Source organism: Bos javanicus, chromosome 2 (genome assembly GCF_032452875.1).
Source record: "Bos javanicus breed banteng chromosome 2, ARS-OSU_banteng_1.0, whole genome shotgun sequence".
NCBI classification, from domain to species: domain Eukaryota; kingdom Metazoa; phylum Chordata; class Mammalia; order Artiodactyla; family Bovidae; genus Bos; species Bos javanicus.
Genome location: NC_083869.1, coordinates 85,813,656 through 85,828,178, shown reverse-complemented (window position 1 = coordinate 85,828,178; position 14,523 = coordinate 85,813,656). Strand labels below are relative to the sequence as shown.

The 14,523-nt window shown below is 41.4% G+C and overlaps 1 protein-coding gene across 10 annotated transcripts in view; it reads left to right on the top strand.

The window, feature by feature from the left end:
• ANKRD44 (ankyrin repeat domain 44) overlaps nt 1-14,523 on the top strand; it is a 310,935-nt gene that overhangs the window by 118,265 nt on the left and 178,147 nt on the right. For all 10 annotated transcript variants that reach the window (XM_061380553.1, XM_061380516.1, XM_061380505.1 and 7 more), the window contains one exon: nt 6,920-7,003. In XM_061380553.1, coding sequence (XP_061236537.1) covers nt 6,920-7,003 — 84 coding nt within the window. The remainder of the gene's footprint in view (nt 1-6,919; nt 7,004-14,523) is intronic.

The following is a 14,523-nucleotide window of genomic DNA, read 5'->3' as shown; positions in this document are numbered from 1 at the left end:
CAGCACTCCTGGTGAAGGTGCTAATAAGCACTCTTAAAGAGCAGAGAGATCTCTCTTTAAGGAGAGTCTCAGGAAAGGAAGGTGATGCAAAGGAAATGAATGTTCCAGAAACTGAATAACTGGTCCTTGAATAATTATATCATAGTCAATGCCTACGTGTCATAATCATTTTGGAAAAGGTTGGATAAATTAATTTTTCCATTTTCTGATTAACTGTAGTTCTTCTTTCACAAGTGTAAAGTTAATAAATCTCTACAATAGAGTATTACTGATACTTTGAGTTTTATGCTTTTTTCTGTTTTTAATAAAAAATTGGAAAGCTTGGGGCTGGTGTACTGGGATGACCCAGAGGGATGGTATGGGGAGGGAGGTGGGAGGGGGGTTCAGGATGGGGAACACGTGTACACCCGTGGTGGATGCATGTTGATGTATGGCAAAACCAATGCAATATTGTAAAGTAAAAAAAATAAAAGGAAAAGAAAAAAAATTGGAAATATTATGGACACTTTGTGGCATAGTTTGTAGGAGACATTTTCAGTCATGTAGTCTTGCATTAAAAATGTTTATGAGGATTCATAACTATATTTTGTACAATTCTTAAGGGAAACAGATTCTGATTTTACGATCATCATTGTCTTTCTATGATGGAGTGAACTTCTTCCCAAGTAAGGAGTGATCTATATTCAGGAAGCACTCAATGGCACTCTGTCAGCAGATCACACAGCAGGCAGGACCCACATGAATAGAGCTAACAAGTTTTGTCCATTAAATCTTGTGACTCGAGCAAATTTTTATTATCCTTTTGTAAAAATGCAAGCACTGCCTCACACAAAAACCAGTTGTTACCTAATGAAGTGTTTCAGCATGTTCATATAAGTTGATGGTTTCACATGGTCAGATTATTGCTATATCAGCTATTAGCTACTAATAACATGATCCCATCCTGCTTTAATGACATACTGTACTCAGAATACTTAAGTGTGGACAGATGTTTAGGAATATCATTTTTCCCTCTTGGCTATTGATTGATTCCCAAAACTCACTCCTGATTAGAATGCAAGATGTTTTCATTTAGACTTGGAATCTTTACTTATTCAGTCTAATCAGAAAAAGTCAAACAGCACACCAACAACTTGGAATGTAATGCTGGAGCATCTTCTTGGACTTCCTACCATGGGCTATATTTTCAGATGCTCAGCGACAGCCTCTGTCACTGCTTATCTTCCAAAGCCAACATATTAGAAAAGAATATGCAGCTCTGACAAAGTGAAATGCACTATACAGTGGTTTTAGCTAAAATCAAATTGTTAGTTTCAATAGAAGATTTTGGAGGGTGCTAACCGATGGGGATCTGTCCTTGCAAGGCAGGACTGAGTGGATCCTTTAAACCACCTGTGCTTTCCTCATAGTTGAACTTTATTCCTAAGCCAGAGGCATATCTGATACCACTAGCAGCACTTTTAAAAAGTGCAGTTGAGGAAATAATTGGATTTTGTATGTGAAGAAAATAATTCTTTAACACCTGAGTTTTAAATAGCTTTATTCTTCCTAAAAACCTGGACCCTTGGGGATCAATAGGAAAGTTTAAAAAATTTTTGTTTTGGGGTGTAATACAGGTTGTGTTTACTTATTACTAAGAATTCTCCCAGAAGCTTGAATCCTTTCATGTCTTGAATAAAGTGGATCCTCCAGCAACCCACTCCAGGATTCTTGCCTGCAGAATCCCATGGACAGAGAAGCCTGGTGGGCTACAGTCCATGGGGTCGCAAAGAGTCGGACATGACTGAGCGACTTCACTTACTTACCAGCTACCTTAGTCACACAACTTGAATATTTACTCTTACCTCCCAGGTAACAATTACCTTCTTGCTCCCCCTAGTGGAATTGTTACTCTACTCCACAGTTTGAGAATACTGTTGTCAGTACATTTATTTGATTTAGCATCTTATATTTGGGAATTGGATATTTTCCTCATTTATTCTCAAAGACTGAGAATAAAATAGAAAAATACTGTAGTGGGTGGGCTGATAGGGGATGTGGGTAGTGAAAGTGAAAGTGGCTTTTTGCGGATAGATTTTCACTTCCTAATGTCAGCAATGGCCACATTGTTCATAATGGTTGCCAAATTCAAGGGGCTTCTGCTCTACTCTTCTGTCTTACAGGGGTCAAATGTCATCAGGCTGGCAGACAGTCACGTCTAGAAGGCAGCTGTTCATACTTCTGGCAAGTGTGAACAGCCCTACCAGTTCACTCTTCTACCAATAGAGTGCTGGTAGTTGGTGGTATTGAAAGACAAGGATAGGTACCATCTGAATATTGGCCCCTACTTGTGCCATTGGTTAAGCAAGCCCAGGCAGCATCCTTCTGAATCTACATGAGGGACTGTGCCAGTATCCACAGCACATGGAAATCATTTCCAGTCTACAGCTGCTAAACATGCTAAAACAATTCTGGTAACTGAAGCTGCATATCTCTTTTTAAGAATTTAAATTTCTTTAGGGATTGATAACCAGTGGTTTCATGACATCAGAATCTCTCTCTTTTTCCTGCCACTATTTGTTTTCACAACTCTGACCCTTGTTAAAAATGTATTTATTCAAATTTGCACACAAAGGACTTGTATTTTGTATATACTAGCATTGAAATGGGTGAAACTTCTAAAAAAAATTGTTGTTCATGCCAAGGCTTGGGACTCTGTTCTTCTGCATGGAAGGCCCTATCAAGGTCAAGGCAAAAGATACAGTGATTTCCAAATAAATAGTCAACAGAGTATAAGTACTTGGTATTTATGAACAAGAGTACTGTAATTAGAATATTCCGTCTTTCTTAAAATCATGTAATAGAGACAGTATTTAGATATATCTTTTCCCAAATATTTATTCTCGGGGCAAGTGTTTGCCTCAGTTCAGTTCAGTCACTCAGTTGTGTCCGACTCTTTGCGACTCCATGAATCGAAGCACGCCAGGCCTGCCTGTCCATCATCAACTCCCAGAGTTCACTCAAACTCATGTCCATTGAGTCGGTGATGCCATCCAGCCATCTCATCCTCTGTCGTCCCCTTCTCCTCCTGCCCCCAATCCCTCCCAGCATCAGGGTCTTTTCCAGTGAGTCAACTCTTCGCATGAGGTGGCCAAAGTACTGGAGTTTCAGCTTCAGCATCAGTCCTTCCAATGAACACCCAGGACTGATCTCCTTTAGGATGGACTAGTTGGACCTCGTTGCAGTCCAAGGGACTCCCAAGAGACTTCTCCAACACCACAGTTCAAAAGCATCAATTCTTCGGCGCTCAGCTTTCTTCCCAGTCCAACTCTCACATCAGTACATGACCATTGGAAAAACCATATCCTTGACTAGACGGACCTTTGTTGGCAAAGTAATGTCTCTGCTTTTTAATATGCTAGGGAAACATAAAACAGCAGGATCCAATTAAAATCCCAACAAAAGGGAATGTCAAAGTGTTATATGGGTGTGTTTTATTCGGAAGTGTAGAGAAAAAAAGAAATGCCTGTACTGTTTTTTTGTGGGTTTTTTTAGAGAAGTACCACTAGCTCAAGAGTTATAGAAATTTAGTTTAAGAACTTCATCCATGCAAACACATGGCAAAGCATGTGTCTGAAGTTCTGATTTGGATCTCATAGTGCCTGAATTCACAGTTGTGAAAACAATGATGTCACAGTGGCCACACAGCCCAGCTGGGGCAGAAATGTCCGGTTAGCAAGACTTTGGAGAACCAGCACTTTTCTATTCCACAGGGAGTGGGAGGGATTTGTGTGTCAATCAGCATGTATCTCTGTGCATACAGACGTGAATGTAGATGCAGATGAGTACATACATGGGCAAAATGTAGCCATGTATATGTGGGTTTATTCATGTATACATGTGACTGAAAGAGTTACAATTGTCAGCTTCTTCCCAATGGATGCTAGGAATTTTGAGCATTGACAATACTCGCGAAAGCATCTTTCAGCAGAGCGAGACTGGGAGGCATTGAGGAAGTATGCATACCATTCTCTGCTGGGAATTCTCTGCATTGATGATAACCTTCCAGTGGGTCTCAGGGACTGGGCCTGGAGGTGTTTGGAAAGCTCTACATGCCACTCCCTGCTGAGGGCTGTGCTGGCATCCTTGTCTGGCAGCTTTGCAGGGTGGCTCTCCTTGGGTACATTCCAGCCATAGCTTGGAACCCTTGCCTTTCTTGAGTGGTGTGAGGACTGAATATCTGCGTGCATTCTTTCACTCAAGAGTGAAGAGAAGCTTTGCTTATCTAGCTGTGTTTCCTTAAAGTGACTAACCAGTGGTGCATTAAACTGGGGTGGGTTTGTTTCTCAGAATCTTAACTTCTCAACTGTTGATTGATCACTGTTGACTCAACACTAAAATCTCATCTGCCTCTGCTTGTCATCCCTGGGTTATTGGGGTTTGGTATTTGCTTTCTCTTAAGGTTCAAAAAGGCAGAAAAATATGCACAAGCATTTGGCAATAGGCACAGCAGATAGAGAATTATGAAGTAGATATACCAGAGTCAGATATTTTTGTTGAAATCCTGACTTTATATGACTGTCTGTTTTACTTGTAATATGGTCCTTGCCATGAGGCAGGGTATCTGGAGACGTGGCAGGTAGTCAGCAAGTGTAGGGAAGGAACTTATTATCTTGGGCAGAGTGTCTGCTCCCACCAACTGCTCAAACTTGCATTCTTTTCAAGACTTCTTTCCTGCTACTTAATTGTTGGTAATTTGAGAAACTATCTTTGAATCAGACACCTTGGCAAGAAGGTAGGATTAAGAGAGTATTTGGGACCAAAAAAAGATATACATCTGTCTACTTGCTGGACACTTTGATGGCAGAGGGAAAACTGTGGACAAATTCCTGACAGGTGGTAATACTTATCTGCAATTTAATATATATATATATTTGCTACGCCCTGCATCATGAGATATCTTAGTTTCCTGACCAGGGATTGAACCTGTGTCCCCTGTATTGGGAGCACAAAGTCTTAACCACTGGGCTACCAGGGAAGTCCCTAACATTTTTTTAAATATAATGTTTCCTTAAGTAATCTTACCATGTTCTACTGACAATACGTATATTGGTCCCCTAAAATAACAAGGAACATCATCAAAACATGTAAGAAAGGCAACAGGAAGGTAAAAAATAGAAAAGAAAGTTTGTAGGAAAAGTCAGGACTTGGAATTTCATATAGATTGCATAGAGATTGAGGCAGATAATTCTAACCATGTCACTTTAGGTCAGTGCTCACAGTTCCCGATAACTAAGTGGGTGATTATTAGAAGTCTGGGATCTCTGATCCCACCCCAGAATCTGCAGGGAAGGGTTCTGGGAATATTGTTTTAGTAAGCATCTTAGGCGATACTTACGATCAGACAAGTGTGGGAAACTGCCACCGTCCAATTGCCTGCTAGGACTAAAGTATTTCCAAAACTTATAAGTAAATATATGTGTGTTGTGTGTGCATGTGTGTTATTACCAAGGTTTTAAACTTTGAAAAAAAAATTGTCAAATACTCCATATTGACATCATAAACATTTCTTAGTGAAAACATCTGTTATTTGGATAGGGTTGTATGGCTTCCCATGTGGTGCTAGTGGTAAAGAACCCACCTGCCAATGCAGGAGACATAAAAGACCTGGATTCCTTCCCTGAATCAGGAAGATCCCCTGGAGGAGGGTATGGCTACCCACTCCAGTATTCTTCCCTGGAGAATCCCATGAACAGAGGAGCCTGGTGAGCTACAGTCCATGGAGTCGCAAAGAGTCAGACATGACTGAAGCGAATTAGCATACAGCATGTGGGGTTATAGAAGGTTTTCTCATATGTTATCTCAGTTGTTCCTAAAACCAACCCTTTGATGGGTTGGACAACAAAGATCATGTTTGGCCCCAGATACACATAGCAAATGGGCTCAACGTGTAACTGGCAGGTGGCAGAACTGGCTTTCAACCAGATCCTTCACCAGGTGGGGGAGCCCAGCACCAACCCCAGAGCCCACCCCTTTTGCTCTTTTCTCCCACACCCTGGTCACCAGGTTGATGACAGCATTTCTAACATATCAGGCTCTTAGCATATCCACACCTTTCCACATTCTGATTCCCTGGCCACCATATCCTTCTTCTCTTTGCAAACTCACAGGCATTCATGAAGGTGCCTTCCATGAAGCTTTTCTGGACACTCTGCTCACTCTACCACCCAAGCAGAGCCAGTTTTTCTTTCAGCTGGCTTTCCATCAAGTTTATAAATCCTTCTACCACGTGCTGGGCTTGTTTAATCTAGGTGAGTTCAATGATACATGTTCAGTAATGCCTCCCTTCTTCCTCCCCACCCCACCGTTATACCACTTACTTTGAATAGATGGGAAGGTAATCACCTCTAAAACACTCAGTGCTCATTGGCTAAGCTTTGGGAAGTGTTGGAGGAATGCTTTAAAGGCTTTTCCAAACTTTGACAGAAAAGCAAGTGTTCAGGAGGCCAGAAACATGGCCACTAACATCCTCTAGGAACAGAATCGTTTAAAAGGTCCAGGGAGCATTGTCTAGTGAGAAGCTGGGGAATGGCAGGGGACCCTATGCACAAAAACACAGATTTGGTAGTATTCTTGATAGGTAATTTAAGGACCATCCAAGGACATTTTCAACCAGTGGTGATTTTTGTGTTACACTCATAGCCCTAGATTAGATGTGACTGTCTGTCATGGCTTTCAAATCGTATTATAGTTATTTCTTGATGCAAATAACTCCCCTACTGCACTTTGAGCAAGGGTGGACCCGAGCCATATTCATCTTTGTCTGCCAATTGATAATTGTTGAATAAACTTTGGGGGAATAGATCTTCTAGCCATCTGCATCTGAGTGCAATCCAATGATTTAAGTATGGTTCTAATTCCAGTTCTCCTGTGTTTACAGCCACCACTGGTCCAAGCAATCTTCAGCGGTGATCCAGAGGAGATACGGATGCTCATCCACAAAACAGAAGATGTGAATGCTCTGGTAGGAGATGCTCTGGCTTTGCCTGCCCAGACCCTCTTCACCTTTTCTGTGCCATGGACCTTTTTGATGTCTGGTGAAAGCCCTGGCCCACTTCTCAGAATTCTGTTTTGAAATGCTCTAAATAAAATGTATAAGATTCAAATGGAAATCAATTATTTTGAAATATATTGAATCAAAATTTTCATATAATAATATATGTGTTTATCAGCACATTTAAATGGCAAGATACAGTAGGAGATCTAATAATGGCCATAATTTAAAAATAATGATGAGCCTGATCAATATTCTGTGTTACCTGCCACCACTCTAATGTGGCGTGAATGTGCCTATGATTTCTGCCAACACTAAGGTTTGCTGCCTGCATTCATAATGTGAAGAAATGTGAACTTGCAGTTAGAAGCTAGTGAAAATAGAGTTAGAAACTTTGTTCTAGAGAACCCATGGCTTACAAGCAGGAGTTGACAAACTATGGTTTGTCACCTGGTTTTGTACAAGCTAGTGGCTAAGAATAGTTTTTATTTTTTAAATGGCTGAAAAAAGAATGAAAAAAAAAAGAGTATTTTGTGACTTAGGAAAATTGTATGAAATTCACATTTTGATATCTACACATTAAGTTTGTTTGGAACATGGGAAGGACAGCTTTCCTACTGCAGGAGCAGAGTTGAGTACCTGTGACAGAGACAGTATGTGGCCTGCCCAAAATATTTACTCTCTGGCCCTTTGGAGGGAAAATTTGCTGCCCTCTGCACTAGAGGGTCCATGAACCTGGGATGAGTGGATGAACTTGGCGTCCTGTGTGTACCCTGAAATCATACATAATATGTGCGTGCATTTTTGGACGTTTTGTTTAATGAAAGGGTCAAGGCATTTCATCAAACTCTTAAAAGGGTTCGTGATCCCCTAAAGATTAAGAACCACTGAATCTGGAAGTTCTTGACATAAACCTGCAATGAGGAAAAGTGAAAAGAGTTAGTCAATAATTTATCCTTTTAATAGTTTCCTAGACCTAGATTGAACAAGCAATTATGTATAGTACATGCTACTAATTCTCTTAATGTAATGCAATTACCTACATGCTCCAGTCTGTCAGGGAGAGGAGTTCTCTTTGAAGTCCCAAGTGTTCAGGAGAAACAACAGACTCAGACACATCTACGGTGCAAGAAGAGCTTTGCCACCGGGAAATGCATTCTGTCTGAGGTTGCATCTCTGTCCGCTCAGCCACATGTTTTATTCAGAAGGCAAGTCATCACTGCCACCCATTGCTCTGTGGCAATGTAGGTTGCTGTGGCTTTTTGAAAAAGCTCTTGGCAGTTTCTCCCCAGCTGGCACTGACAGCAGCAGAGCAGTGTGCTGTGACATTTTTGCCAGGTAAGCACAGATGAGGTCAGGGCCAGACTACTTGAGAAGGCAACTGGGCATTTGTCTAGGGCCGATGGGGCCCTATACTTCTGAGAGGAGGCAAGGCAAGCAAGTTGATCATCTATGTTCTGACATCACCAGAATTCATCTAGCTTGTTCTGTGTTGTGGGCCACACCCAGGCCAGCCCAAGGCAAGGTTACTATCTTCCCTGATAATCATCAACAAGCAGGACTTTTGTGAGTCCTGTGTAGCAAGAAGGAGTGTACTGTCCTCTGAAAGCCTTTAATTTCTCCTTAGGAAAGTGACAAACAGCTGCTAGCTGGTAAACATTAGAGGAGGTTAACTGCTGTAACACACAGATGGCTCAAACATAAGATATGTTTAGTTCTCTTATGAGCAGATTAGAGGGGTGGCTCTTTTCTGCATAGAGTCCCAGGTATCAGCATGTAGCTTCTAAGGTCATTCAAGGGGTGTGTCAACAGCCCAACAAGAAGGGAAAAAAAGAATGTGGCAGCAAGCCTGGGAGGATTTTATGGGACAGCTCGGCAGTGGCACAATCACGTCTACTCACATCCCACTGCCCGGAACTCATCCCACGCCATGGCTAACTACAGAAGAGGTTGGGAAGTTAGTGTAACTGTGTCCCCAAAGTGTCAGAGAACAGTGACTTTGGTGAACAAGTTGCTGTCTTGGCTACACCAATTTCTGGTTTTAGAGAATTTTAGGTAATTCAAATGATACCCCTTAGTCGTCTGTGTAGTGTGTTGTTAATTTGACAGTTAATTACTGAGTTTGGATCCTGTGTAAGGTCCTGGGGATACAGCAGTTAAAAAGATAGCTCTTTCCCTCGTGAGCTTACAACGTGGCAGAGAAGGCAACAAGTGAGAAATCATACCATATTGTATTTCTGAAATGGAAAATCTGGGACACTATTTAGGGGCCTATGTTAATCATGAGGGGCTAATGAAGTGAGGTATGAACTGAGGCTGCTGTGGAAAGTGTGTTGTAGTTGCTGTTAGATGTGTGGCAGCTGTTGGATGTGACAGCAGAGAAGGGTGGGATAAAGAGAGAGGAATGAATGAATGAATGAGTGGTTAAATGAGTGAATAAACAAGCCTAAGAGGAGCCTGAGTTCTTAGGTTGATCGTGTGGCTCTTCTGGGTCCACAGACTCTTTCTTCCGCTCATATCTCTTAGAGCCTCCCTCTTCACATCCCCCTTTCCCTTCCTCAGGGGAGTATAAAGATCATTTGCTCCTCTACTCTGTTATCAGGCATGTTGCAGACACTGAGCTGTCCTCTTCAATGGTTTTCCTTGGGCGGCATTCCTTCGGAATCAGTCACAGTGACTGCTGGAGGTGGATTAGACAGTTTAGGGGAAGTGATCGTTAACAAAGGGCATAGGGAGATGGAAGATAAATCTGGATTTGAAATCTAAACCCAAAGATTCATTTTAGGATAGAAGATCGGCTGCTCCCAGACATGTCATTGTCAAGGAGGGGAAGTAAATCAGGGAAGCACCTCTTGCTAGCGAGAAGACAGTTTTTGTCTTCTCTTCTCATCCTTTGCTTTTCTCTCTTTATCCTTTTTAGTCACTTAATTTTTCTTTTCTGCTCTAGGCTCTGACTTTTTTGCTTTCTTTTATCTTCATCTTTCTGTATCTTTTGATGGGTTGCCTGTTCTTTGGTATAAATACACTTTGATTGACTGATCCTGATAGAAGAGTCTCATTCAGCTTTGCCTCTTTGTGTTTTTCCAGACTTTATTTCCCAGTAGCAGTATGCATCAACCAAACGGCATTACTCAACCTGGTATTTTTTCTTTTCTCACTTCTCCAGTGTTCTGATCCCACCTGTCCTTTCAGGCCTGCTATTGATCCTTCCTCTGTTGCTGCTAAGTCGCTTCAGTCGTGTCCGACTCTGTACCACCCCATAGACAGCAGCCCACCAGGCTCACCTGTCCCTGGGATTCTCCAGGCAAGAACACTGGAGTGGGTTGCCATTTCCTTCTCCAGTGCATGAAAGAGAAAAGTGAAAGTGAAGTCGCTCAGTCGTGTCCAACTCTAGCGACCCCATGGACTGCAGCCTACCAGGCTCCTCCGTCCATGGGATTTTCCAGGCAAAAGAACTGGAGTGGGGTGCCATTGCTTTCTCCGCCTTCCTCTGTTAAGTTGGCCTAATTTTCAACTTTCTTTCTGCTGCCTTCTCTTCCACCTCCCAAATCCCTTAGCTCTTTGTACCTCACTGATCACTTTACTTGAGTTATTTATGTCTGTGTTTTACTTTTGAGAAACTGTGTTTGATGACATGACTGCTATGTCACTCATTCTCATTTGCTCAGTGGCCCAGTTCAGTCCTTGCAACACATGTTGAGTGAATGACTAAACCTGCTTTATTACTTATGTTGAGCCAATTTGTGGTTGCCTATTTTAATTTTTAAAAATTTATTTATTTTTTACTTTTGGCTGTGCTGGGTCTTCATTGCTGCAGGGGCTACTCACTGGTTTTGGTGTGCACGTTTCTCATTGCAGTAGCTTCTCTTGTTGCATAGCACAGGCTCCAGGGCACAGGCTCAACAGTTATGGCTCGCAGGCTTAGTTGTTTCGTGGCATGTGGTATCTTCTTGAATCATGGGTCAAACCCATGTCTCTTGCATTGGAAGGCTAATTCTTTACCACTGAGCCACCAGGGAAGCCTACCTATTTTTCAACAAGGACAGTGGTAGCCAGATAGTTCTGGCTTAGTTAGTGGCCCTCCATTCTCAGTTGTAAGATTAAAAGTTCTCTTCCTAAGATTGAAAATTCATAGATGGATTTGAGGAGCCACAGAACAATCGGGAAGGGTCATCTGAGTCTCTCTGTGGTTTCCCTGGTTGCTGGCATGCCAGAGCCTGGAAATGTGGGAAGACAGTTATATGTTCTGAGAGATCCATTAAAGTTGACCCATATGTGGCTGATAATAGAAAGATTTAGAAGCTTTTATCCAACTGGTTAAATTGAAGTAGAGCATCTGAAGTCTAAATGAATGTAGAGATTCTGAAAACCAAAACTTGAACTCAATAAAGACATTTTTGGGATAATGCTATGACAACATGGCATCAGCAGACCATTTACTGCATACCACACTGAAATAACGACAGAGACGAACTGGGGCTTGTCAATGGCAAGTGGTAAAGACAGGGAGGGAACCATGCCCAGTGAGGAATGGGATGTTTTAGCCTTGGGAAAGATGAGAGAAATATCTGAAATAGTTCAAGCACTGTCAAATTAAACTGGAGCTCTTCTTATATGTCACATCATTGTAAGCTGCAGAAAATAAGATTTCAGGCCAAAATAAAAGAAAGAACTTCATAGAGCTGTCTAAAGATGTAATGAGTTGACTTAACAAATAATAAACTCTTTGAAAGACCATTAGACTAGAGATTCTAGAGGTGACCAGTAGTAGTAACATACATGGCCCCACTTTCCTTTTTTGTGTCCTTGGCCAGTATTGCTAATGGTTCATGACCTTTTCCCCCCACTCAGCCTTATAGACTCGCATTTCTTCTTGGGACAGCACTGTGAAATTTAAATTGGCCTGTAAATTAAAATCTTCTTTCCATGCCTGGACTAGGTGATGTTTACAGTCTCTTAAAACTGTGAAAGACTACAATTCTAAGATTTGTAAGTCCCACATGATAGCAAACCCATGGAGTTTATTTCTTTTTAAAACTAGCAGTAACAGATATGAATACACACACATACAAAATCTTTGTCATACTAAATAAAATTTGCAATAGTTCCTTAGTATCAACTAATTGCCAGTGCATATTCAATTTTATTTTGTTATAATAGTTTTAAAAATGCCTTTTTACGGTTGGGTTGTCCCTGGGTTGATTATTTTAATGCATCTGCTTTATACAAATAATAAATGAGTTTGCCAAGCAATTAATGTTTATCATTTGCCATAATAGGATCTGGCCCAGGTATTGGGTTGGCCAAAAAGTTCATTTAGGTTTTTCTGTAAGATCTTACAAAACCCTGAACAAACGTTTTGGCCAAACCAATATATTGGTGCATTTTGCTTACTGTCTTCACTTCCAGGGTAGGAAGGGATGATGAGTGCATCTATTAGAATACATCTTGACATGAAAGCTAGCATTATGTTTGCAAAGTACTTATAGTGAAAAAAGTGGAGGAAGCATTAAAGCTGTGAATCTTGACTATGGGCATTAATTCAGGGGATGGTGACCTGCCAATCTCAAGATCTAAGTGAGAAAGAAACTGTATTATTTTTATCTGATGAGAGGGTTTTTTCTGATAAACGAGACAAATTGTCAATAGTAAATTTGTAACTTGTTCTCATGTGTGTTACCATACCTACAAAAAAAAAATACCATACATAGTACAAAAACATTTTTTCTTATGATTAGAACTTTCAAGATAGACTTTCTTAGCAACTTTCAAATGTGCAGTACAGTATTTTTAACTAAGGTTACTATGCTGTACATTACATCCCCATGACCTATTTACTTTATAACTGGACATGTGCACTGTTTCTTTTAAAAATAGAATAATTTTTTGAATCCATCCAGAAGGATGTAATCTGACTCTACCTAAAGAATTTTGAGTGATAAATTTAACAGCCTTTTTAAACTTCTCTCAGCGTCTTTCTATCATGTCATGAAAACATGACAAATACAAACTATATAACACAGGCTTTTAAGCTTCTAGACTTTGGTGTATTTTCCTTCACCTTCATATATCTTGATTTTTTTCTCTTTTTTAAATAAGGAATTTTATATGGAGATAAAGACCTGAGTTATTTTGTTAGCTTTACAGACCCTCTAAATTAGACCTAAATCAGGAACCGCTGGGAGTAAGGAGGCGACAGGCAAGGGTCAGGAGGCATACTGTCACTGGGGGTGATGACCCGCTCAGCTCTCGCTGAATGTTTCTGCACAAGAATACAGGCTCGGTGTGGCCCAGACTTAAGTTTCTAAGAGAAAGTACAGGAAATCTCTAAATTGTTCAACGCTTATTCCAAAAAAATGATCCAACATCTTTTAGGCCAAAGAAAACACATCTGTGGGCCAAATCCAGCTTGCAGGCCACCGTTTTGCTAACTGTGGATCAGCAAATATTTAGAAGTTAAGGTTTCTCTGGCCACCTGATCTGGAAATCCAAAGCAGAGTCCTGAAGCAGACGACCCAGGGTTCTGGGGAGAGCAGTGACCCGTGTTCTGCAAGTGTGGACAGCACTTCTGGCTCCCTGGCCAGTGGATAGACTGCAGGCCCCTTCACAGCTCTGGGACGGGTGTTTTTGTCCTGAGGGTAGGTGCTCACCTCTCAGCATCCGCCTGGCAGTACTGTCACATTCCCCGCTCTTTGTTGGACCACTGCCCAGGATGTGGGGCTGTGGTTTGGAAGCCATGACCTATGTCCTGTAGAGAATGATTCATGAACTCCAGAGGGCTCTGAGCAGGCTGCAGTGATGTGCCTTCCCAGCCCTTTACGATGTGTGAAGGCAGGTCTGGTTAGCATCATTCTTAATTGTCCTCTGGGGGACGCTCAGTGCGTCCTTCTCCTGCTGCCCTCATTCTTTCCCAGCATCTGGGTCTTTTGTAATGATTCGGCTCTTCACATCAGGTGGCCAAAGGATTGGAGCTTCAACTTCAGCATCAGTCCTTCCAATGAATATTCAGGGTTGATTTCCTTTAGGATTGACTGATTTGATCTCCTTGCAGTCCAAGAGACTCTCAAGAGTCTTCTCCAGCACCGCAATTCAAAAGCATCAATTCTTCAGCACTCAGCCTTGTTTATGGTCCAGCTCTAACATCTGTACATGACTACTGGAAAAACCATAGCTTTGACTATATGAACTCTAAAAAATAATGTCTCTGCTTTTTAATATGCTGTCTAGGTTTGTCATAGCTTTCCTTCCAAGGAGCAAGCATCTTTTAATTACATGGCTGCAGTCACTGTCCAAGGTGATTTTGGAGCCCAAGAAAATAAAATCTCCCAACTGCTTCCACTTTTACCCCATCTATTTTCCATGAAGTGATTGAATTGGATGCCATCATCTTAGTTTTCTTAATGTTGAGGTTTAAGCCAGCTTTTTCACTCTCCTCTTTCACTTTCATCAAGAGGCTCTTTAGTTCCTCTTCGCTTTCTGCCATAAGGGTG